Source organism: Lepidochelys kempii, chromosome 6 (assembly GCF_965140285.1).
Source record: "Lepidochelys kempii isolate rLepKem1 chromosome 6, rLepKem1.hap1, whole genome shotgun sequence".
In the NCBI taxonomy this organism is placed as follows: Eukaryota; Metazoa; Chordata; order Testudines; family Cheloniidae; genus Lepidochelys; species Lepidochelys kempii.
Window position 1 is genome coordinate 104,066,974 of NC_136385.1, and position 25,301 is coordinate 104,092,274.

Genomic DNA, 25,301 nt, shown 5'->3' on the forward strand with positions numbered 1-25,301 from the left:
TGTAGAGCTGGGGCTGCTTGTACAGAAAGCTGGTGGTGAGTCTCTGCCAGCTGGACTCTCCAGAGAGGTAGAGGGACCATCTTTACTTTACTTTACTTTTCATTAGTGCCCAGGGTACTGCTTCTCAGGTGCTTGGGAACCCAGCCCCATTCACAGAGATGAATTACCTTTGGTCTGGCACAGTCCAGACTGTTTTGTGGACTGCAGGATTAATTTGTTTGCCTTTTCCTTTCTTTGGGACTGTGATTGCATCCAGTGGTGGGAGAGCCACCTCCCTCAGACTTACAGCGGGGAGACTGTGCTTCAGATCAGTCCTACAGCCAGAAAGGCACTGTGCCCTGGGGTATGCCTGCTCTGAAGAACAAATAGCTGGCTCTCCAAATGCTGCACGCATGTATTTAAAAAAAAATACAGTAAACTTGTATTTCATAAAGCATGAGGCAGTTGCTGCAATGCAGCTATCTGAGAATTTGCTTATCTGTGAATCAGATTAAGCAAAGAGCTGCTTGGGAAACTTAACCAAGCAAGAGCAAACACCTAAATGTTGGCAGCCTCCCAGCTTTGCTGGCTACCTGCAATATTATTTTGCAAATCTCTATTAGTCTCCTTACCAGACTCAGTGTCCCTAGTGACATAGGCACATTTGGCTAAGTTGCAGCCTGTGAGCTGGCTCAGCATTTAATCCTAGCTGCCAAAAATGTGTGTGTTTTTTTTTTTAAAAGTCATATCTGCAAGGATATTACTCAAGATGCACAAGAAAAAAACAGAAACAGCTCAAGATGCTGAGCTCCTCATGCTTACTCAGCTTAGATTTGGGCCACTTTTCTTCTTGTCCAGAAACAAATTGTAGGGTGGCTGTCATTTGAACTGCCCTGGGTCTGGAAGTGAGCTTCAGTTTGCTCCTAATAGTTAACTGATAGGATGCATTATGTAGTTTGTTAGGCTAAAAAAACATCAACACAGGGATATGGACTTCTCTTCCTTCACGTTTAACAAAGGCAAAGTGAAGGGATCCTCGGTGGAGTCCTGACCTCTCTTGGGCTAGTTGCTTTACTAATTGCCTCATGCTCTAGCCATGTATTCAGAAGCATATTTATTATGTGTTTAATTAACTGCTGATCATTTTTCATGTGAAACCACCAGTGTCACGAACATTCACTTTTGTGCAGCTCTTTGAAATGCTAAGGTAACTTTGTAGAGTGCTTTGAAAATGAAGATGGGGCTGGGTAGGGGCTGAGTATTTTTCTTATAATTAGGAACTGTTGCAAAAAATGTGGTAAGTTCAAATCAACCTTGTTTCAGTGCTGTCCCCCCATTATTGTTAATATTGGTCTAGCCAAAAACCTACAGCGTGACAGGTTCCTAAGGTGTGACAAGTATACCTCAGTCTGCCACGTACAAGGGTATCAGCCATAAGCGCGCTATTGTTTAGCAATGCATGGGTATAACTGTGTGACATCCACTTGCTCTAAGTGGTAAAAACAGTGGTAGAGGTGTTCAAGCAACCGCAGGTGATTTCCTGCTTGCATACAACTCCATCCGGCTCTCTTACAGTACAACGGCATCCGTACAGAGTATTTCCACTGAAATAAACTAAGGGCTTGTCTGCAAAGGCAGGTATACCAGTAGAAGGTACAGTGTGAATTTACAACGCAATTCTTACACTAGCATAAGAGAACCCACACAGGGCGTTATACTAGTATAACTCTTGCACTGTAAATTTACACCCTATTTATATGGGTATAAGTGGCTGGGGTAGTTTTTTGGGGTGGGGCTGTTGGGTTTTTTTTGGTTTAGCTTATGATGTTTTGCAAAGGGTTTAAGCTAAACTGAAAAACGCTTTTAAACTGGGATAAGGGTGTGCACCCAGGCAGGTATATGGGTACAAATGTGTTGATTTAACTATACTGGTATAATTATACTGATATAACTACTAAAGCTTTCCTGTGTAGACAAGCCCTTGCTGGAATTGCTATATTGTGAGCTGTACTTAACTGTTCTCACCCATTTGAGAGCAAATGTAGGGCCCAGTTTGGCCACTCCTCAGTTAAGCAGTACCTCACTCTGAGTAGTCTCTGATTTCAGTGGAACTACTCAGCAGGAGTAAGGATAGCAGAATGGGGTCCTTTATCAGCTGGAAACTGAGTGCCTGATTCTGTTACATTAAGGCCCCATTCCATCACTGGCAGAGTAAAGGGGCTTTAACTGTGTGTAAGCATAACTTTTATGCCTACTTGAAGATGCCTTTACACTGCCAGAATGGTGTAAAGGGACTTAAGTGTAACTGAGGCCTTGTCTACACTGCTGGCAGTGTATAGGGTATGTGTAGCTACATACCACAGTGAAAATCGGGCTGTGTCCATGCTGCAGTGAGTAGCTACGTGTGGCAGTGAAAGGCTCAGGCACTAAGGAGGCTGCAGGGAAAGGCTCAGGCAGCTCCCTCCTGCCAGAGCCTTTCCCCGCTCCCTGAACATTTCTCTGGGGTGGAGAAAGGCTTCAGCAGGAGGGAGGCAGTGGGACACTACATTGCTAAAAATAGCACTGCTTAGGTATGTAGAGGACATACCCAGCGGGTTCAGGTGTGTCTTTGTTCTTCTAAGTAGTGCCACACCCTCTATACTGCTATTTATACCTGGGCTAGGTGTAGTGCACAGTATATGTACTCTACTACACCTTTGTTTATCTGCCGCGTCCGCAGGTTTGGCCGATCGCGGCTCCCACTGGCCATGGTTCGCTGCTCCAGGCCAGTGGGGGCTGCAGGAAGTGGCATGGGCCGAGGGATGTGCTGGCTGCCCTTCCCACAGCCCCCATTGGCCTGGAGCGGCGAATCGCAGCCAGTGGGAGCCGCAATCGGCCAAACCCGTGGATGTGGCAGGTAAACAAACTGGTCTAGCCTGCCAGGGGCTTTCCCTGAACAAGCGGCGGCCCTAGTTTGAGAACCACTGGTCTACTACACCTCGCCAGAGGCATAGCGGTAGAATCAGGCCCTGATGATGGTTCTTTTCCCATCAGTTCAAGGGAACCAAAAAAGCAAATCTTCCTAAAATGAGGGCTCTGCAGGTCTGTTCGCAGGGTAATTCCATTTCCAATTGTTCATGAACAAGGCACACAGGGATGCAGTATTTTTGTACCGTAGCAACCAGAAAAAAAAGTAGGAAGGGAATTTTTGTAAGTAGTTACCTGTTTTTTTTAAGAAGGGGAAACGAAAGCAGGTTTTCTGAACTTCCTCATGCCATGAAGCAGCACATTAGGGAGTATTTGGAAAGCCACCAGCAGGGCAAAAGATGGACAAGTTGGCTTTTTGGATTTCAAAGCATGTCAAGCAGTTTTAGGTAAAGACCACTCCAACTGTGACTGAATGGCCAGTGTTGTTGACAAAGATTTCTACTCAACCCCAGTCAATTGGGCCAGAGCTATTTGAGTAGGCTACATAAATAATTGCTAGGGACACCCTTTGGTTAAAAAACATTCAATTTCTTTTGCCTCCGGTTATTAATAATACTTTATATTATGAAAATGGAAAACACTTTTTTTAAAATCTCATTTTACTTCTCATTAGTTGTGCTTTGTTTATATTTTGCATTTCTCTTAGTTTGAACAATGACCATAGACTAGTCATTTTCACTCTGGTTTGGATGCACTAACTTAGTGCTGCAATTAGAGCTGGTCAACAGCTGTTTGTAAAAGAGGGTTTCATTTAAAAAAAAGACCTGTATCAAGTTGGACTAACTCTTTCAGTTTTTTGACTGGGAATTTCTAAATGAAACAAAATGAAAATATTTGTTTCCAATTGAAATTTTTGTTCAAAAACAGAAAATTGTTTGAAACATTAGACTCCTTTTTTGCCACTGAATGCAAGAAAATGAATGATGTCTAGGTTTGGGGGGTTTTCCACTTTCTTTTCCACTCTAACTTTTCAAACATTCCTCAACTTCAGAAAAGTTACAGAACAGCAGAGCTGCAAAGTTTCCTTTTGTCACTTTGTAACTTTTCCAAAGTTGAGGAATTTTTGAAAAGTTATAGAATAGTAAAAAAGAAACAGAAGGAAAGAGGAATACAATAAAGAAGAAAACAATCTCAGACATCCTTCATTGTATGGGACAGAGTAACACGAAAGGGAGAAAAAAGACGTTCCAAAACTTAGGACACTTTGAATTTTTTTCAGAAAAAAATTGTGAACCGTTTTGAAAAAATAAGACACAACTGTGCTGTTTTGAACCCTCTAAAAAAATAGAAACAACTTTGAAATTCCAAATCCCTATAGGTAAGGTGACCAGACAGCAAATGTGAAAAATTGGGATGGGGGTGGGGGGGGTAATAGGAGCCTATATAAAAAAAAGACCCCAAAATCGGGACTGTCCCTATAAAATCAGGACATCTGGTCACCCTAGCCATAGGTTTTAGGTTTCGGAAAAAGTTTGCTTACAAAACCTAAATTCTGGACTAAATTTGACCTGAACAGAAGTAATTGAATTAACATTAAAAGACAATACTTCTAAACGTTTGAGTGAATTTAGTGTGCACAGAAGTAAGGTGCTAACAGTACTGACTGTAGCCAGGCATAATATTGGCAAGAGCTGAGCCAGCTTCCTCTTGTACAAAAGTCTGCCAACGCACAGCTTAATCTTGACTTGCCACTTAAATGGACATTTTGTTGATTCAGAGAATCTCAATAGGGAACTAACTAAACCCAACCAACTTGTTTCTACTTGGGATCTAATAGGACAGGAATATAGAAGTGGAAGGCCAGATCCCCTTGTGTTAAAATGTAATTCCTAGGTTCCAAGTCCAGAAGGGACCATTGTGATTATCTAGTTTGACCTCCTATATAACACAGGCCAGAGACCTTTCCCAAAATAATTCCTGGATCATATCTTTTAGACAAACATCCAATCTTGATTTGAAAATTGTCAATGATTGACAATCCACCACAACCCTAGGTAAATTGTTCCAATGGTTAATTACCCTCACTCACAAAAACATATGCCTTATTTCCAGTCTGATTTTGTCCAGCTTAAATTTTCCGCCATTGGGTCATGTTATACCTTTCTCTACTAGATTGAAGAGACCTGTATTAAACATTTGTTCCCCATGTAGATACTTATAGGCTGTAATAAGTGACCCTTAACGTTCTCTTTGTTAAGCTAAATAGACTGAGCTTTTTGATCCTATCATTATAAGGCATGTTTTTGAATCCTTTAATCATTCTCATGGCTCTTCTGTGAACCTTCCACAATTTATCAACATCCTTAGTCCCATGGAGTAGCACCTTACTTACTTCATGAGTGGTCCCAGTGAAGTCCGTGGAACAAACTGCTATGCAACCTGAGGCAGGGTGTCAGGATGGATTTCTTTGTTTTTTCCAGAATGGCTCTGTTCGGTACCTACATCCATATTTATTATGTGGCCTGATTTTTCAGAGGTGCTGAGCACGCAAAATCTTAATTTCAATGGGAATTGTGGGTGGTCAGCACATTGGAAAAATCAGGAGAATCAGTTAGGTGCCTGTATATGGATCAAGGAGCCTAGCTTTGGGTATCCTCACTGGAAAACGTTGGATTTCACCTTTCAGAGTCTTTCTTTACCCATGTGTAAAAGGAGGTTTGAGATCCTTGGATGGAAGGTGCTTGGACCTGCAAAATACTATTACGTAGGTTTCCATTAAAATTAGGATATGGTATTTTATTATTAGGTGCCAGGGTCACCGTTCCAGAGACTGAAGCCTTCCACTTGACCTCTGACCAGTCCTCTGTCACAGTCAATGACAGTGAAATCCTCCTTATCACCCTCACCAGTGTGCCTCAATTCACGGCCCCAGAGGGACCACTGTTAGGGTGAGAAAGTAATACAGAATTCATAGCCTATTTGTTCTTTGCCATCTCTGCTGAAAGCTCCTCCTGTGAGTGTTGGCACTGGCAGTGGGATTTCATGAGATGAACATTCATCTGCTGAGAAATGGACGACCACCAGCCTATTCCATATGGGCCACTGACGAGCTCTCAGAAGTGAAGAGTTTCTAGCCTGATAACTGCCAAAGAGAACTGTCTCAGGGAACTGATTGCTGGTATTCAGGGCAATATGTCTCAGGGAACTGATTGCTGGTATTCAGGGCAATATGCTGCAAAAGAGGGCTTCAAAGAACAACAAAAATGGGAAACACAGACATTCGCTGAATTAATAGCCTGTAGGTGATACAGAAATAAAGGAGAGGGAACCTTTAAAGACTCAGCGTTTACGAGAAGATTCACTTACATATTATTCACCCTTTGGCTGCTGGGACATGTACCGTAAATGTTACTATTCTATCATTTTGATAGTGCCATGGTGCTTTACAGAACAAAATAAATAGACTACTCTACTGTAAGACTACGCTCTACTGTAAGGCGTTTCTCAGTTAGACTAATGACAAACCAAATTAGTGACCCAAGTGAAAGCATGAGGTGGGACAGACGAAACCAATAAGTGAAAGGAAGTGCTGTGCTGACCATTAGTTGTCCATAGACCACAATTTGAGAACCACTAGGCTACTTCCTAAATCATGCACACTTTTTACAAGGCAAGACTGATTGTTCATAGGAGGGACTTCCCTCTCTGGGAAAAGGAGTACTTGTGGCACCTTAGAGACTAACAAATTTATTTGAGCATAAGCTTTCGTGAGCTACAGCTCACTTGCATCTGATGAAGTGAGCTGTAGCTTATGAAAGCTTATGCTCAAATAAATTTGTTAGTCTCTAAGGTGCCACAAGTACTCCTTTTCTTTTTGTGAATACAGACTAACATGGCTGGTACTCTGAAACCTCTCTGGGAGTATCCAGTGAAATCAGATTGGAGCCCATCGCTATCCTTCTTATCCAATTTTATTTTCAGTTTTTTTCCTGTAATTCTCAGAGAGCCCATGGGGCAGGAACCCTCTGTCCCTTACTCCTAATCTATCCAGCAGCTGTTGCGGCTTCTTTGATCACCCATTTCCTTGCATTGAGACCCAAGAAGACACTTTATTTTTAAATGAATGGATGTTTACCTCACTAGTGCTTGACATGGTTGTTGCTGTGATCTCTGATAACATTGATGGTATATCCTTTCTGTGCCCTTTTCACCACTTCTCTTGGGTCTACCATGAAAAAGCAATATGTGATCATGAAATTAAAGCCTTTGTGCACTGATATGTACAAGGGAGTTGATTTAATGTTAGGTGAGCAGCCTTAACTATAGCATTTCCTGTGGGGGGGGGGCGGTGGTTATTGTTGTTGTTTTGCTGGGGGGTGTGTGGTTGTTGTTGTTGTTTTGCTGAGTCCTTTGCTCTGCAACCTTTGTTCTTCTAATCATGTATGTATATTGCCATGAAGTGCCTGAAAAAAATGTAGAGGACAGAGTGCTGATTGGTCAGTTTCAGTTTAATGCCTCCACACCAACAACTACACTGAGATATTTGTACTCTGCACAAGATCATCTGTGGACAGATTCATAGATTACTAGGCCAAAAGGGACCATTGCAATCATAGAATCATAGAATATCAGGGTTGGAAGGGACCCCAGAAGGTCATCTAGTCCAACCCCCTGCTCAAAGCAGGACCAATTCCCAGTTAAATCATCCCAGCCAGGGCTTTGTCAAGCCTGACCTTAAAAACCTCTAAGGAAGGAGATTCTACCACCTCCCTAGGTAACGCATTCCAGTGTTTCACCACCCTCTTAGTGAAAAAGTTTTTCCTAATATCCAATCTAAACCTCCCCCACTGCAACTTGAGACCATTACTCCTCGTTCTGTCATCTGCTACCATTGAGAACAGTCTAGAGCCATCCTCTTTGGAACCCCCTTTCAGGTAGTTGAAAGCAGCTATCAAATCCCCCCTCATTCTTCTCTTCTGCAGGCTAAACAATCCCAGCTCCCTCAGCCTCTCCTCATAACTCATGTGTTCCAGTCCCCTAATCATTTTTGTTGCCCTTCGCTGGACTCTCTCCAATTTATCCACATATTTCTTGAAGTGTGGGGCCCAAAACTGGACACAGTACTCCAGATGAGGCCTCACCAATGTCAAATAGAGGGGAACGATCACGTCCCTCGATCTGCTCGCTATGCCCCTACTTATACATCCCAAAATGCCATTGGCCTTCTTGGCAACAAGGGCACACTGCTGACTCATATCCAGCTTCTCGTCCACTGTCACCCCTAGGTCCTTTTCCGCAGAACTGCTGCCTAGCCATTCGGTCCCTAGTCTGTAGCTGTGCATTGGGTTCTTCCGTCCTAAGTGCAGGACCCTGCACTTATCCTTATTGAACCTCATCAGATTCCTTTTGGCCCAATCTTCCAATTGGTCTAGGTCCTTCTGTATCCTATCCCTCCCCTCCAGCGTATCTACCACTCCTCCCAGTTTAGTATCATCCGCAAATTTGCTGAGAGTGCAATCCACACCATCCTCCAGATCATTTATGAAGATATTGAATAAAACCGGCCCCAGGACCGACCCTTGGGGCACTCCACTTGATACCGGCTGCCAACTAGACATGGAGCCATTGATCACTACCCGTTGAGCCCGACAATTTAGCCAGCTTTCTACCCACCTTATAGTGCATTCATCCAGCCCATACTTCCTTAACTTGCTGACAAGAATACTATGGGAGACCGTGTCAAAAGCTTTGCTAAAGTCAAGAAACAATACATCCACTGCTTTCCCTTCATCCACAGAACCAGTAATCTCATCATAAAAGGCGATTAGATTAGTCAGGCATGACCTTCCCTACAATCATGTAGTTTGATACCTTGTATTATACAGTCCACAGGATTTCCCTTAATTCCTATTTCAACTAGCCCATATTTTTGGATTTTTTCCTAAATCTTGTTTTAAAAATCTCCAGGGAATCCAGCATGGCACTTGGTAAATTGTCCCAAGGGTTATTTACCCTTACTGTTCTACTGTAAATTTGTCTAGTTTCAACTTCCAGCCAGTAGATCATCTTATACCTTTGTCTGCTAGACTGAAAAGTTCTGTTATCAAAATTGTGTTCCCTGTGTAGGTATTTATAGACCTGTGTGGAGAGATTCAAGTGGTGCAGAGCACCCTAGGGCTGTTAATCCTATAAGGGCAGCCATGCTTTACTCCGAACGCTGGATCCATTAGCTGCAAACTAGGGAAAGTTTGGATCTAGATCTAAACTTTGCAATTTGCCCTTATTTCTATAATAGGCTGAACCAACTTGCAGATCCAAACACCCTCAACCTTTTGAGGAAGTTTGGATCCAGATCCACACTTTGCAGTATGGGTCTGTGATGGAGTGTACTCCCCACATTGGATCTGAGAAAGCTGAATTAGGGCCAGATGGGCCCAATCCAGGGGAGAGATTTAGGCTAGGAGGAGGCCACTAATTGGAAGCAAATTCACATGTGAGGGTACAGGCGGGGCTTACATAAAGCCAAGAGACTGGCAACAGCTGCAGCATGGAGAGTGGCAGTCATTCCTTTCCTCCCTCCTGAGGGAAGGAGGATTAGCAATCCTGAGACCTAGTAGGCCTAGGACAGCTGGGTGTGACTAGAATGAATGGAAGCAAGGTAGGAACTAATCCAGGGGTGAAAGCAGTAAGGCCAGGGAAGCTGCAGACCTTGACTGCTTGTTAAAAACCCTGGGCTGGAACTCAGAGCAGAGGGTGGGTCTGGGTTCCCCTACCAACCACTGCGGAGTGGTACTGCATGGACAGTGAACTAAAAGACTGCCTGAGTCACTGCAGGAGTGACAGGGTTAGGGCAGTGGGTGTGAGGAGTGCCAGATGCCGCTTGAGCAGAAAGAATTTGGAGGACATCACCCTGTGCGCGGCCCCCCGCTCAGAATGCCTAAAGGGGGTGCCACCCCAGTATAAGTAATGAGCCCTGTGACAGGGCCCATCTAATGTAACCCTAGCCTGTCACCTCTTCTACTATACTTTACCACAATCCTGAACAATTATTATTTTGAGGACTAGGATTGGAATTTACAATTCAAGCTAGGAGAAATGTTTTGGCCAAAAAAAATGCAGTTTTGGTGTCACCATAACATTTCTTGCAATTGAGTTGATTTTGCTGAATTGTTCATGTTAAAATGCCACAAAAAAAAGACGTCCAAAACATTTTGTTTTGACACTTTCTAAATTAAATGAATCAATTTTTGGATTCAAAACTACTACTTTTCATTTTGAAATTTCCTCCAATTTTGTGAAAATTGAATAAGAGACACTTCATTTTTACACGGATGAAAAGTTTCATTTGACCCAAATCTTTTACTTTTAAATTTGTCAAACAAGTTCTTAAATTTTTTTTTTTTTTGGGTCAACCCCACAGAATTTTTTTTAGCTTTTCAGAATTGTCTGAACAAACAAAGCAAAAAAATCAGTTATTTGCACAACTCCATTTACTGACTATCATTCATGTGACATGAAGCTGGCTATAAAGAAACGTGGTGCAGTAGTTAGCTTCTATGATAGTCAAGGTAAAGGTCTGAACTCAAATTTGTTTTAACGTGGTCGGCTGTGAGGCATGCCACAAATGTATACTTTCTCATTCTCTGCCAGCCTTTGCATGGGTTACAGATAAAGCGCCCTCCTTGTGTCATCCCCACTCAGCCCCCTGCTTACAACTGGGCTCTCTCTAGGTTTGTAATTACCATCATTCTCCATCTAGTTCCAACAGTGCTGTAGCATCAGCTCCATAAGGTCTTAGCTTTTTCTCTGTGTTGGATCTGATACTCCTTGAAGATATTACAGCGTTTGACGATCTCACCCAGATTTATGTGCTTCCGCCACAAGCTGGCTTATCCTCAATTTCAGTCTCCTGGTATTTGATGCTTTTGGTTCAAAGGTTAATCTGTTGTTCTCATCCTTACAAGTGGTGTTTGACAGCTGTTGCCTCTGTCTTTCTCAGTAGCATGCTGGCTGGCCAATGTTGTGAGAGCTATAGACTGCCTCCTCTTACACCAATTCTAAATCTGTCTGAGCATAATTTTCCTCTAGGACAAGGAAAGGATAGCAAAACTCTTGTTTCTCTCTAGATATAATTTAATGTAAGATCCAAGAGAAATGTAGATGCAATAATTTATAATAAAAGGAACAAATCAGTTAACCAATTCTGACAAACAGCTTATTTCAAAAATCCAAAATCAAGACAAACTGACAAAATACAATATAGGATTTTTTTTTTTACTTGTGTCCATTCTTAAGATCTGATGAGTCTTCTCAATATAACTGATGCTGGCTAATGAACAAAACTGAAGTTCATTTAGTGCTGTAGTTAACTGGTTAGTGTGAGTGTATACTACTGCCCTCTTCTGGCTGGAATTGGAATAGCTCAGTTATGTGTCATGGACCTATATACAGCTAACCACTGACAGGTTCTCATTCAGATCAAGTGGTAAAGGTCTGGTTGCAGAAGCACAGACAACATACACTCTCTTTCTCTGCTCCAGCTGGTCTTGGTGTATATTACAAGTGACACCCATAAAGTCCTAGACAGCCATGAGTTTGCATTATTTTTACACAGCTGAAGACCAGAACCCAAGTCTGCACTGGGCTGACAGGCTCACAGCCCTTGTCAATGCCTTTGACTTCAGTGGGGTTGTATAGGTTGTAAATTTGGCTCCTTAATGGCAAAGAAATGAGTTATGGTGGTGACGTATTTATTACACTGTTAGCATGGTAATTTGCTTTGTCTCATGATATTTCCAACAGAGCTACCATGCAATCCTGCCAAAGAAGGCATGGTGTTTTAGTATAATTATTATACAATTAAATAATCCGTGTTGCCAATGAACATGCACTGTACATGTTCCTAGCAAGCTGCTTGAATTCAACTCAGCAGAGAGTGTGAGGGGATTTAATCCTGATTTGCAGTAAGAACTCAATACAGAGATGTGGTTCAGGCAGCTCCGGGGCTGGCTTTTCTCATTTACATTGCAAAGAACAAAAGGTCCCTGTTGGCCCAAACAAATCTCTGCCAAGATGCAGGGGTCACTTCAGAAAGGCTGTGGATAAAAATCATCAGCTGTGTGTGAGGACTGAGCAAGCAAGTGTGCCAGGCTGTATGGCTCCTTACACTTGGCAGAACAAAGGGAATTCTGAAGCTGTTCCCTGCTTTTTCCTCGCCCTGGTCCGTGCAGTTACCTGTGGAGTCTACTGTTAAATGGCTGGGTTAAGCCCTTCCACTGCCCGGCATCTAGGTCTCGTGACTGCTGCACACAGAGAAGTCAAGTGTTGCTATTGTGTACCGTATTGACTAGCATGGCATGGGGGTCCCAGCAATTAGAGCTGGAAAAGAACTGTTATGTCACCCACTCCAGCCCTATGTCAATTGACTCTACAGTGCTTTCTAGAATTTAAAATGTGTAGATTTCAGGGGCTCAAGCAATGGGGCTCCTAGTGCCTTCCCTGGGGAGGTTATTCCACAGTCCAATAGATCTCACAGGCAGGAAGTTTCCCTTATGTCCCTTTCTTAATTTCCCCTATTACTTGCTCCTCTTTGCACCTTCTTGTACCACCCTAAATCATCCTTCTTACTCCAGCGCCCATATCCTTTCACTGCCGCCCTGTAGATTGGCTGTAACTGAGCCAAGCTATGCATGTTTAGCTCTTTTATTTTTACTCATCAATCAACCCCTTCAGGTCCCTAATCTGTTCTGTTCTTCTCAGATCTCCCTCCAATTTGACATCACCTCTCTGGTAATAAGGTGCAATATTCCCAATTGAATTGTATTGGAACTGTACAGAGCGAGACTGTTACCTGCCCAGTTCCTATCCCACAACGTGATGACTCTCTGCATATGCAGCTACAAATTGCATTTATCTTTTTCTGGTGTCCTAGTGCATTGCAAGCTCATGTCTAATTTGCAGTTCACTCTTGCCATCAGGTTTCTCTCAGCAGTGCTGTTTTCCACATTCTCCTCTCTCATTAAACTGCTTTCAGTTTCCATGTGTTAAGCTGCATTCTTCCACAATGAATTCTGCCTGTTTCTAATCTCTGACTCCAGGCTGCTTTGTATTTGTCTCTTGGCCCTTCTGGTATTTGCATTTTCTCCCAGTTTGGTAACTTCTCTGGATGTCATTAACATGTGTGCTATACTGGATCACTACTCATGAACACTAGATATAAAAACACCAGTCCCTGCTATATGCTGCTTCATACTTACCCACACCTGTATATATACACCACTGATCATTAAATCAGGCCCTGATCCTGCAGTGTGTAGTTTATGGGGTGGGTTAACACAGCTGCAAGGAGCTCCACTGAAGTCCGTGGACCTGCAAGGCATAGAAGCAGACTGCCTGCATGCTACATATTAAAGGACTGGGGTATTGTGGCTATCCATCTGTTTTTTGCAAGGCCAGAAAGAGGCCTTGGAGAGCAATGGGCCAGATTTTCAAGGGGATTTAGCACCTAAGGAGGCAGACACTTGAAAATCCCAGTAGGTGCCAATCTGAATCTTTATGCCCCTGAATATCTTTGAAAATCCATCCCTTCCACAACACATAACAATGAACATTGTCCCTCTTTTCACGTCAGTTTTCACTTTTTATTGTCAGGGTTCAGGATTCCAGGCTTGTTTGTCTGATTTTTAATCCACATATTTTGCTTCTTCTGACTTCCCTTCTTCCACTAATTATCATCATCTCCCATGTGTTTCCTTGGCTGGTATCTTCAAGACTAAATTAACATGGGGATATTTTGATAGTAATTGTTGCAAAGAAAAAAAAAGGAGGGGAGGAAATATAAGATTAATTGTATTTTGCCACGGCTTTAATTCATTTTTATTTTAATGGATCCTTTGTACTTCTGTTTAAAGGATGCTGTCTGATTAAGCATCATCTGCTGTAGTTTTAAAAAGAAATTTCCTCACCTGTGTGACAAATAATTTTATATGAAAATTTGTAAGTCTTTCACTTGTCTCTATCTGTGCTCTTTGTCTTGTGTTTTTCTCTCTGCTTGGATAATGAAAATGGACTGATCAATATCGGGTTCTCCTGCACTACCACTATGGAGCAATGTTTAGGCTTTGTAAAAGGTTGCTTTGACAAAACTTAAAGTGGGCAGCCAAGTGTGCTGCATTGACTTAGTGCCTTTGACAGGAGACATTCAACTAGTTCAGGTCTGAAATTTGATCTACTTTACAATGTGCCCTAGATACTAAGAGCTGTATTTTGCTTTTTTCTTAAGTAATACCAAACCAAGAGAAAAATAGAGCCAGATTAATTTCAGCTCTCAAATCAAAAGGATGAAATTGACACTAAAAGAAATAGACATTTCCAAGAATCATGTGCTTGTTTTTACCAAAAGAAAAAGTGATCTTTTAAAAATAAACAAATATAGAGGGGCCAATGGTGAGAGTGATGATCAAACCTAGCGCTTAAATAGCGCTTTTCACCAGTAGGTCTCAAAGTGATTTACAAAGGAGGTTAGTGTCATTATAAATAGGGAAACTGAGGCACAGAGGTGAGGTGACCTACCCAAGATCATCAGAAGGCCAGTGATAGAGCGAGGATTTGAAGCCAGGTCTTCTGAGTCCCAGTCCAGGACTCTATCCTTTAGACAACACTGCCTATGAATACAGGCTCTGATCCAGCAAAGCACTTAAGCATGTGTTTAACTTTAAGCACATGAGTAGTCTCATTTACTTCAAAGTTGAGCATGTGTGTAAATGCTTTGCTGGATTGGGGCCAGGGGCCGGGATCAACCTTTGCTTCAGGGTGGTAATCTGACTGCAGTAAGATAATAGCAAATAGGAGTAACCTTTCTCTCTTCCTCCTCCTTCCAGCCCCCTATTTAGGATCAGGGCCTAAAAGAACACCTATCCCTCGTCTTTAACAATGCATCCACTTCACTATTCTAAAGGTTTCTATCGGGCTAAAAATAAGCAGCCAGAAATAAAATGAAAGCTAAGGTGAAGTAGCCGATTGCACCCTCTTCCCGGCACTGCCTCTCACACTGCATTCCCCCACTTCTCAGCAGTCTCCACAAGGGTGAACATTGTGGAGGTCACTATTATAAAACTGAGGACTGACACAGTTTCCGCCTTTACTTTCTCACTTTACAAAAGTTCCCTTTCCAGTGTCTTCTGATATCAATGCAAGAGCTGCAAACATCTTGAGCCTGGCTCTTCCCTGCCGTGCACCTTCCGTAGTCTTTACACCAGTGCAGACTGGGTGTGAGATGTCACTATTGGTGTACTGGAGTGAAGAATTTCCATTGGGTAATACGTTACATTTCCTTTACCCAGGTGCAAATGACCAAACAAGGTGCAAGTGGAGTTCACTGCTCAGTGTGCATTACACCGCCACCACCCTCAGTGCCAAATTTGGGGGGTGTGAGTCTCTTCTGCTCAAGCTGTAACTACTTATAGGGGTATGGGTGTGGGGGGGAAGAGAGGGTATTTATTTATTTTTAAAGCTCTGGAGTTTCCTAGTTACATCCTCAATGTTGGTTAAGATTGTAGTTGTCACACAAAGGAGGGAAGAATTAGGCCCCTTGTCTTTCTAGTCCCTGAGCTCCCTCTCGTGTTCACACATACACATTGCATCCGCTCACTTCAGCTCTGGTTTAGTAGCACGTGAGAGAGGAGTTCCGCTCATGCTCTTTGGGTCCAGTCCTGCACTCTCTGCTAATCTGAGCTCGCCCACCCTAGCTCAATGAGCAGGCTTTTGAGGATTGACTTTTTTTTTTTTTTTTTCCCTTCAGTTCACTCTTGGTGAGGAAGCTCTGTAAGTGAACACACACCTTTATGCTGATGTAAATTAAACTCTGCACAAAAAGCACCGAGGCCCAGCTCCTCAAAGGGCCTGAGCTCCTAAGCACACCACCTCCTTCTCTCAGGATGTTTGTTGCCATGGTTTTAACCAAAGGTGGGGACCACCCCACCCCACACACTCCTACCCAGGCTACCCTGTGGCTGTGGTGTGTGCTCACTGAACCCTGTCACCAGTGTGTGCAGGGGTGGGATTTCAAATGTCAAACTTCGCAAATACTGTCCCACTTGCTCCTAGCATCAGCAGAGAAATGTAATCCTAGAAGGGGGGTGTCAAGTTTCCTTCCCTGCTCTGAACTGTAGGGTACAGATGTGGGGACCTGCATGAAAGACCCCCCCTAAACTTATTCTTACCAGCTTAGGTTAAAAACTTCCCCAAGGTACAAACTTTGCCTTGTCCTTGAACCGTATGCTGCCACCACCAAGCGTTTTAAACAAAACAGGGAAAGACCCCATTGGAGACATCTTCCCAAGGCCTATACCCCCTTTCCTGGGGAAGGCTTGATAAGAATCCTCACCAACTTGTACAGGTGAACACAGACCCAAACCCTGGGATCTTACAAAGAATGAAAAATCAATCAGGTTCTTAAAAGAAGAATTTTGATTAAAGAAAAGGTAAAAGAATCACCTCTGTAAAATCAGGATGGTAAATACCTTACAGGGTAATCTGATTCAAAACATAGAGAATCCCTCTAGGCAAAACCTTAAGTTACAAAAAGACACAAAACCAAGAATATACATTCCATCCAGCACAGCTTATTTTACCAGCCATTAAACAAAAGGAAATCTATGCATTTCTAGCTAGATTACTTACTAACTTTACAGGAGTTGTAGGGTGCATTCCTGATCTGTTCCCAGCAAAAGCATCACACAGACAGACCAACCCTTTGTCCCCACCCTCCAGATTTGAAAGTATCTTGTCCTCTTATTGGTCATTTTGGGTCAGGTGCCAGCTAGGTTACCATAGCTTCTTAATTCTTTACACGTGAAAGGGTTTTTCCTCGGGCCAGGAGGGATTTCATAGCACTGTATACAGAAAAGTGGTTACCCTTCCCTTTATATTTATGACCGGGGGAAATCTCAGTGTTACAGAGTCTCAATTTTTGCTTAGTTTGAGTATCTGAGAGGACCTTAGGTACAGAACCAAGGCTTCCCAGCTAAAATCAGACCTTTTCTAACTCACTATGTCTTACATGTGATGTACTCCTTTAGCTGGGCTTGGGTTGGGTGCTTCCTGTGGCATACTCAGGCTAATCATTAAAGCTACTGTATGATTCCAGAAATCCTGGGAAGGTTACAGATGCAGGCTGACCCTGAGGCAGTCTGGTGGCATGAGCTGTCAGGGTCCCTTGCTCTCTTTAAAAATATGGTATAGTGAAGTGTAGTTGGCATTCCTGAAAGGTGATTTGATAGCCGCGGGGCTCCTACTCTTCCAGTGCAGAGGATAAATACCTTGTTTTAAAGTCAAGGGCAGTCACTCAGATCCTTCAGGTAGCGAACTGGGCCCCTGGAGGCTGAAATCTTTTTGATCCACAGAGGTACAGCATAGGACAGTGCTAGCTTCCCCCCAGCCACTGACAATGTGCCTCCACCCTGTTCTGTAGGTGCCAGCCCTGGGAGGATAGGAGAGAGGTAGGTCCAAATACCACCAGCCCCCAGAGCAGAATGACCAGCAATGTCTGACATGGCTGGAACCCCAGAGGTGAATTTATAGCTCAAGCTAACCTTATTTCAGGCAGGAACTGTCATTTCCTCTATGTTTGTGCCAGTGCCTAGCACAATAGGGCTTTGACTTGTAGGCACACAATGGAACTGTTAAATAAAAATAATAATATCTCTAGTTTGATGCCAGTCAAGTAGTGTGGTGTGTGTGTATTTACACTTCTTCATGACAAATGGTCGCTCTTCACTTCTCCTTAAAGGGGTTTTCTTGTGTTGTTTCAGTCCTGCCACAGATCCTGGTAAAGAAGATGATGATGAGACACGGCCATCTCAGTCCATCACTCTGCAAAACTGCCTTCCAGTGCCTGGCATCTGTGTTCTTGATAAACTCATCAAAACATGCCCAGTCTGGCTTCAGCTGAGCATGAATCAGGACAGGGCTGGAGAGATACTCAGCAAAGAAGCAGCAGGGGTAAGTCTACATTAGTCCAAAACAATTTCAGCTCAGACAAGCCCATTTCCTGGTCCTCAGGGGAGATGGATAGCTGTGGTATGGTTTTGGTGGTTGTTCCCTTCCCCCGCCCCCCCCAAAAGTGAAAGCAAACGTATTTAGCAGTTTCTGGTCTTTGTTGGCTAGTCTTATGTTCATGGGATAGACATTTCCATTCTCTCTAGAGTGGTGGTGTGTGTGAAAGAGAAGGCTTATACCTTTGATTTACTTAGCAGTTGGTGTCTGGGAATAGTTTTCCTATTTGTTTCATAGCCCTGCTCTGTTGTGCTTTCAGATATCTCCATATACTCTCTGTAGTCTGATGCAGTATTTTTCCAATATCTCTGACTTGTAGCTTCCTTAAAAAGTGAAATCTTAAAGGTGAACAACAACAAAAGTGTGTTCATATCCCTAGTTTGCTTCTTTGGGGTGTCAGTTTTGCTTGTTGATTTTTGTACCTTAGGAAAACCAGCAACATCAAAATTGTCTTCCCTGTAAGAGGACATGAGAACTAGTGGCAGTTCTTTCAGCCTTTTATTGACAAGAGATGGGGTTTGGAAAGAAATTTTTTTTCCCAAGCGCGTGCCAGGTGTTTGTGATAGAGAAGGGATGACAAAAACAACAAACAAAACATGTTGTGTTTTAAAAAGTTTTGATACAGTTGCTCAGATTTCATGTCCTTGGTACTGTGATGTCATTACAGTACCTCTCCGGTTATCCAGAGAAGCTCCCAAAGTAGACAAGAACTGAATTTCTAATGTAAACAAAGCAAGATATAAAATGCTTTTTGCATTGTTTAGTCTGTGGGGGAATAACTCTCAGGAATTCTTTATATGTCATAAAGTATTGGGAGGTGATTAGGAGGAAGTAGGGTGGATAAGCCCAGTTTTTCCCTCTACTAAAAAATGGCCTGTTCCCACTTCTCTTCATTCACTGGCTGGTGTTCTAAGGGAAGGTAACAACCCTGTGCAAACCAAAGAGACTAAAATGACTAAATGAAAACTGATCTGGAATGAGGCTAGGATTAGGGGTAGAGATGCTGCGGCAGGGAAACCTGAAGCACAGCCAAGCTGAAGGAGAAATTTTAGACTGTTTTATGGTTTCATTGTTCTTTAGCTTACCAATAAAGCCAAATCCCAGGAAGGGGTTAGGTGAGCACAGATGCCACAGAGTGAGCCCAGGCCTGCTGCCTGTACTTACGTTTAGTTGTATATTGTCATCTGAGTAGTGTCACTAAGCTCAGTGTGACTACTCAGTATGAGTAAGCATAGCAGAATTGGGTTTATCTGAGAGAGTCTGTTCGGTCTTATCGTGTCATGAGCCTTGAAATGTTGCTGGGGTGTTGCGGGTTTTGTTTTTTGGTTTTTTTTTAATTTAAGTCCTGATGTATGAGGAGACCTGGTCAAAAAAAAAAAAAATGAGAGCCTGGTGTTTGTGATAAGGAAGGTTTTTACAGTAAAGGCTGTATCTGGGTTAGACTAAAGCCTGTACAAGCCCATCTCCCCAGATGAAGGGAGTAAGTCCCAGGGACACATGGTAGAAACTAGATGACTCAGACCCAGGCCTGCTGAGATATATATAAGGGCAGCTTGAGTTGAGGGGCATGAGGAAAGGAGTAGAGAGGTTCCCCTTAACTTGTGGGACGATGGCCAGAGAGTGCAAGGTTGCAGGTAGCAGGCTAAGAAGTCTGGGAGCCAGTCAGCTGGAGGAAAACTTCAACAAAGGGACGAGATAGGCTCTCCTTAGCTCCCAGGCAGGGGGCCTGAAGAGTAAGACCTGCAGGAGTCCCTGGCCCTGAGGAAAGGACCTGGTCTATATGATGAACCTGTGCTGCATGGTTTTAATTTAGAGAGGTAACACTGAACCCTGAAGAAAAGGTCTGGAAATCCTGATGCTTTTGGGTGGAGGGGGGTTGGCGCACTAGCTGGGGAGTTCTCCCTCAGGCTCATGTGGCCTCCCTGGATAGAACATTAGAAAAGGGCAGTCTGGCTAAGAGCTTGCCTCCCCCTTTTCCTCCTTTAATTTCTTGCTAGCAATAGAAGCTGTAGTGGGTGTTTACACCAGTTCCTGTGGAAATGAACAGACCACCTTTAGCTGAAGGAAAGGTGGGAATAGATTGTGTGGACTGCAGAGTGCCCAGGCAATTCACGTGCTCTCATTGTGAGGGTGGCAGTGGATGTTGCCTTTTCATTCTCTGAGTCAGCGTTCAGGGATGAAATCTAGCTCGTGGCAAGTTAGAAACCAATGTCTCCTCTGCCATTTGCTGGTTCTCACAATGGCATCCAGCTGCCATAACGTTAACATCTTTAAAGCTCTCCAAGACATCCAGGGATGGGCAGTGTCTCTGAAGGACATTCAGGGGCAAATCATGTCTCTGCTCCCCCACCCCACCTCTTCCACAGGCATGATCCCTTCCCCTCTGCAATAGGTAGCCAGGAGAGGAGCCAGCCCAGAGGGGTGCCTCCCAGGGGAGAACAGCTGGCCAGCCGCAGAGGGGAGCATGTGCTGATGCTGTATCCTGCAGAAGAGGGTGCAGTGGACATACACTAGTTTAATGTCAGAGAGCTGGGGTGGCGCATGCTCTGCCTGCTCCTGAAGCTCATTTTAGGATGGAGCAGCTCTCCAACACCCCAGAGGCACAATCTGGAAAGACTTATTTACACAATAGGCTCCCATCCTGCAAATTGGGAACTAGTTAGCTGCAAGCTTAGGAAGCCTGTGCAGCTAAGGCCCCATTTCTACAAACGTGGCCCAAATATAACCTTTGGAACCATGGCAACAAGTCTTCCTGATTAGAAAAGAGAACAGACCAGTTTCCAGGTTTCACTTCTCACCTTGTTAATCTGAATTTGAACCAAAATGGATCAAGTGTTAATCGGTAACTCAGTGATCTCGGGGGTCAAACATACATTAATTCTCACAACAGCCCAGTGAAGTAGGTTAGAGTTATCAGTTGGGGGAGCTGAGGCACAAAGAGATTAAATGATTTACCTCCCTCCCTGTACATGGGAAGGTGCAAGGTGCTCACAACCATCTCTAACACCTGCCTGTCCACCTAGCTAATCATTTATATCCTGCTCATCACCATGGCATGGGGTCAAGCTGCCCTTTGAGTCTGATCCACTTCAAATATGAAGTGCTGAAGGACTGAATTTCACATCAGAGAGCAGAAGACCTTACCAGGCTCTTTGTTGTATTGAACTGAATGGAGAGCCACACAAGATACGCCCAAGGACACTCACTCACTGTCTTAGCAAAACTGCTTTAGGCTGTGGCCAGAGTGGTTGCTTGAATGTGACATGAGATGCTCCCAACCCTAGGACCCCTGAGAGTTTGTGCATTAGCAATGCTCGTAACCTGCCGAGCTCAGAACCTACGTCAGTTCCCCCTATGGCAGTGTAGTGCATTGTGACTTGGCTTCTAGACAAACTCCTCTCAGTTCCTCTTCCCGAGAAATCAAAGCTTTCCTGGTGTAGTTTCAGTTCACTGCAATTATTTAATCGTTTTCTAGAATCACACTTCTCCTCTAGAATGTTAATACCGTGGTCCCAGAATTAGCTAAGTCTTTGAAATCACTTTTATAAATACCTTGACTCTGTCTTACCTAAAGCTGCTTTAAGGAAGAGGTGATGACAGAGTCTTTGCTCATAGGATTTCAAGCTACAGTAACTCCTCACTTAGTCATCCCGGTTAACGTTATTTCGTTGCTACGTTACTGATCAATTAGGGAACATGCTCGTTTACAGTTGTGCAATGCTCCCGTATAACGTTGTTTGGCAGCCACCTGCTTTGTCCACTGCTTGCAGGAAGAGCAGCCTGTTGCAGCTAGCTGATGGGGGCTTGGAACTAGGTGGACCGGCAGCCCACCATCAGCTCCCCTGAGTTCCCTGTGCGGCATCCGCCCCAGGCTATCCATTGCCGGCACTTCAGCTGTCCCTCCTGCCACTGCCATGTGCTGCTCCTGCTCTCTGCATTGGAGCTGCTCCTGGGAGCCTCCTGCTTGCTGTTCGGGGTGGGGGAGAGGGGTGCTGATGTCACGGTGTCCCCCTTCCCCCCTGCTCCTGCCCTCCGCTTACCCCATCCCTATAGAGCGGGGGTGGGGACAGGGGACATGATAGGGCTCAGGACAGAGACAGCTTGCTAGCAGCAGCTGCTGTCTCAACTTGCTGATCTACTTAAAAAGGCAATGTACTTAGAGTGACGTCAGCGTATTTAAAGGGGCAATGTGCATCTCTCTCTCTCTCTCTCACACACAGGGTGTGCCTTTGTCTCTGTCTGCCATGCTGCCTCCCCTCCCTCCGTTTATGTTGCCTTGTAGAGTGTGAGGCTACATTAACAACAATGTGTTAACCCTTGAGGGCTCAGCTGAATGCTAGTTCATCATTCAGCACTAAGGCATTTCCTGGGAAATATTCCACTCTCTGACTCTACCACCTCAACCAAGCTTCACAATCATCATCACTGTGTACCAGTATTAAATTGTGTGTTTAAAACTTTTTTTCTCTCTTTCTCTCGAGAGTGTGAGTGTGTTTTGTCTGGTGAGAAAAATGTCCCTAGAACCTAACCCCCTCCATTTACATTAATTCTTATGGGGAAATTGGATTCGCTTAACATCGTTTCGCTTAAAGTCGCATTTTTCAGGAACATAACTACAACATTAAGCGAGGAGTTACTGTACAAGTTAAATACATGTTTGACATTGAAGTCGGATTAGAAACAAACTGAGGAATGCACACAGTGCTTACGCTGCACAAAGAAGGTACTGACTCAGCCAGAAAGCCCTTTCTCTTCTTGATTAAACTTGCTCCTGTGCTAGTCCAACATGCCCACTGCTTTGAGCCACTCAGGACCAAAAGTTAGTCATTTGCTATAAAATCAACTTATGGCTATTTTAATCCTTTTTTCTATAAATGTCTAGGGGGGCCCCTATTCTATACTCATGCTAGAAACTCGAGTGAGGATGTACTGGGGCAAATTCACCATCGCTTAGGGCAGTTGCATCAGGGGTTGTCATTTGGCAAATTGTGTGAAGTTGTGCAGCTTTATCTTCAGGTTAAGTAGGATATCAGTGGTGCATTGGGATTCTGCTAGTCCCTACTGCAGCACTGAATTTCACCCAGAGAAAATATCCCTTAGCAGTAGTTATCTTTGTCATGGAAGATTTGACATACTGGAGTGAAACTAGAATGAAATGTGTTAGACGTGAATTGAAAATGACCTTTCTCTGGTTACTGGAAAGAGTCTCGTTCTCAGATATTTAACGTTAAGTTCACAAGCTTCTACTTCTTTTCCTCTGCTTTAGATATTCCTAGTTAGGAGAGATGGTAACATGAACAACATGGTACTCTTGGTCCACTTCCCAGCCCAGAATGCGGCTTCTGATGTGCAGGAGTACAACATTAAAGAAGAAAAGTCACGTAAGTTTTCTCAAGACTTCTATCTCTTGCTCTGACCATCAGATGGGCTTGACTCTTGACTGCAAGGTATGTACACAAATGTGCTTGCAATGAAAAAGATCCTGCCACAGTTGGAGGAACGGTAGATCTTGACTCCTCCAGGAAAATTTGTTCAGATTCATTGTGACCAATTGGCCCAATTCTCCACTGATCTGTACCTTTTGTCATCATTTGTACCTGCGCACAGGGTAGTGTAAAATGCTATCATGTTAGAAGAGTAGCATTTTATTCAGGCAAATGAGAATGGAAGCATTTACACAAGTGTGAGTAGTGACAGAATGTGGAAGGCAATGGAGAATCAATCTCAATCTATTTGATTAATTTATTCTTTATTTCTGCTCTTGAATTAGCTGCCAACAGACTTTGATTTTTGCTAATTTATTCTTTATTCATTTCTTATTCAAACACTTTGTACAAATATTTTTACCTATTGGTTGTTCCTGAATTGTTTGTTTTGACTGTGTCTATAGCTCTTCAATATTCACAGTACACGATTGGTCCCCAAAAGAGCATAGTGTTGTTTCTGTTCCCTGATTGGATGACTGAACCTTTTATAAGCAAGAAAGGGGAAATCAAAGAAACTCCAAAAGGCACATGTCTGGTACAGACTTTTGGGTGAGCACAAAGCCACCAGAGCTTAATTTGTGCCTTGGCTCAGCCCTGGTACCTCTTTTCATGCTGGGCCACAGCCTGGGCACTTCTTCTGTCAGTGGTGCAAGGCATGATCTTGCGTGTACGGTGTGTGCAAAGTCACACTATGCAGAGGATGCCAATTTGTAGAACAAAATGTCATCCTCCCTGCAGTGTGACCTCACACGTACAGTGAATGCGAGGTTACATTGTGTGAAGGATGCCATTTTGTGTGCCATGGCACTTCCCTCTTTATAAATTAAGCACTGAAATTCACACCTGTATTACAAGACATTTTTGCTTTCCAAAAGATGTTTGCAAATAATTTATTTGATAAGCTATTCAGAGAAGAAGGGTCCATGAAAGAAAGTTCAGATTTTTTTATTAAAATGATGAACGTTCACACATTCGGTTCCACAGTGTAAGCCCTGTGGCCTCAAGCCTACATGAGAATGGAGCTAACTGAGTAAGCTCTCTGATGGCATCTACTGGAGAGCTAGGGGAGCCAACTGAGTGAGGCAGTACCTCATTTACATATTAACTGTGGGTAGTTTGGGGACACTGGGGTATAATTTGACAAAGTTTTGTTCTTGGGGCGCATATTTTTGAGATTATCCTGTTGGGAACTCACCAGGCAAAGCCTGGACAATGGCTGGGCATGGGGTCACCCTGATTGGGTAAGAGGCCCTGGACAGAGCCAGAGGGCAAGGAGAGAGAAATGGTGCATTGCTGGCTAGTTGCTAGGAATTTCTCTCTGGGTGGTAGGGACTTGGATGAGTTTTTAAGACCATTGATCCCCTTGTATTTGAAAATCTGAGCTAAGAGCTTTAGTTGCCTTTTTAAAGCCAAGCTCACCAGAAGTTCGTTTTCTAGCCAATGGCAAGCAGAAGTGAGAGCCCAGCAGCAGTTAGATCACCTGAGCCTCAGGCAGAGCAAAGCAGTAGTTGGGCTCGCCACAGGCCACAGCTTCTAATGGGGGAGCAGCGGACAGAGCAGCAGCATGCACTACCCTGGGAGCAGAGGAATTCAGAGCAATGCCAACCTAGTGACTCTGGTGTGGCCCCTCAGTCCTAGCTGCAGACATCAATATAGCAGGACAGGTGGCAGAGCCCCAGAGCAGTCTATGAAACAGGGAGCCTGATTTTCCCGGCCTCTTGGAACCACAAACAGTGAGTGAGGAAGTTGGGGACCTATGAACTGTGAGTGGGAGGCTGGGAGATGGAACAAACTGCATCAGCCAGTCAGGGTCCAATTGCTTGGGACTGGGACTTATGCCCCCTGAGGTAAATGGTGGTGGTAAATTGTAAATAT

At 43.7% G+C, this 25,301-nt stretch overlaps 1 protein-coding gene across 3 annotated transcripts in view; it reads left to right on the forward strand.

Annotated features, from left to right (window-relative positions):
* RIN3 (Ras and Rab interactor 3) overlaps positions 1–25,301 on the forward strand; it is a 111,481-nt gene that overhangs the window by 17,174 nt on the left and 69,006 nt on the right. For 2 of the 3 annotated variants that reach the window (XM_073349502.1, XM_073349503.1), the window contains exons 2-3: positions 17,697–17,886; positions 23,207–23,321. In XM_073349502.1, the coding sequence (XP_073205603.1) occupies positions 17,697–17,886; positions 23,207–23,321 (305 nt within the window). Of the gene's footprint in view, positions 1–17,696; positions 17,887–19,414; positions 19,758–23,206; positions 23,322–25,301 lie in introns of those variants that run through there. The other variant, XM_073349504.2, reaches the window with a different exon arrangement.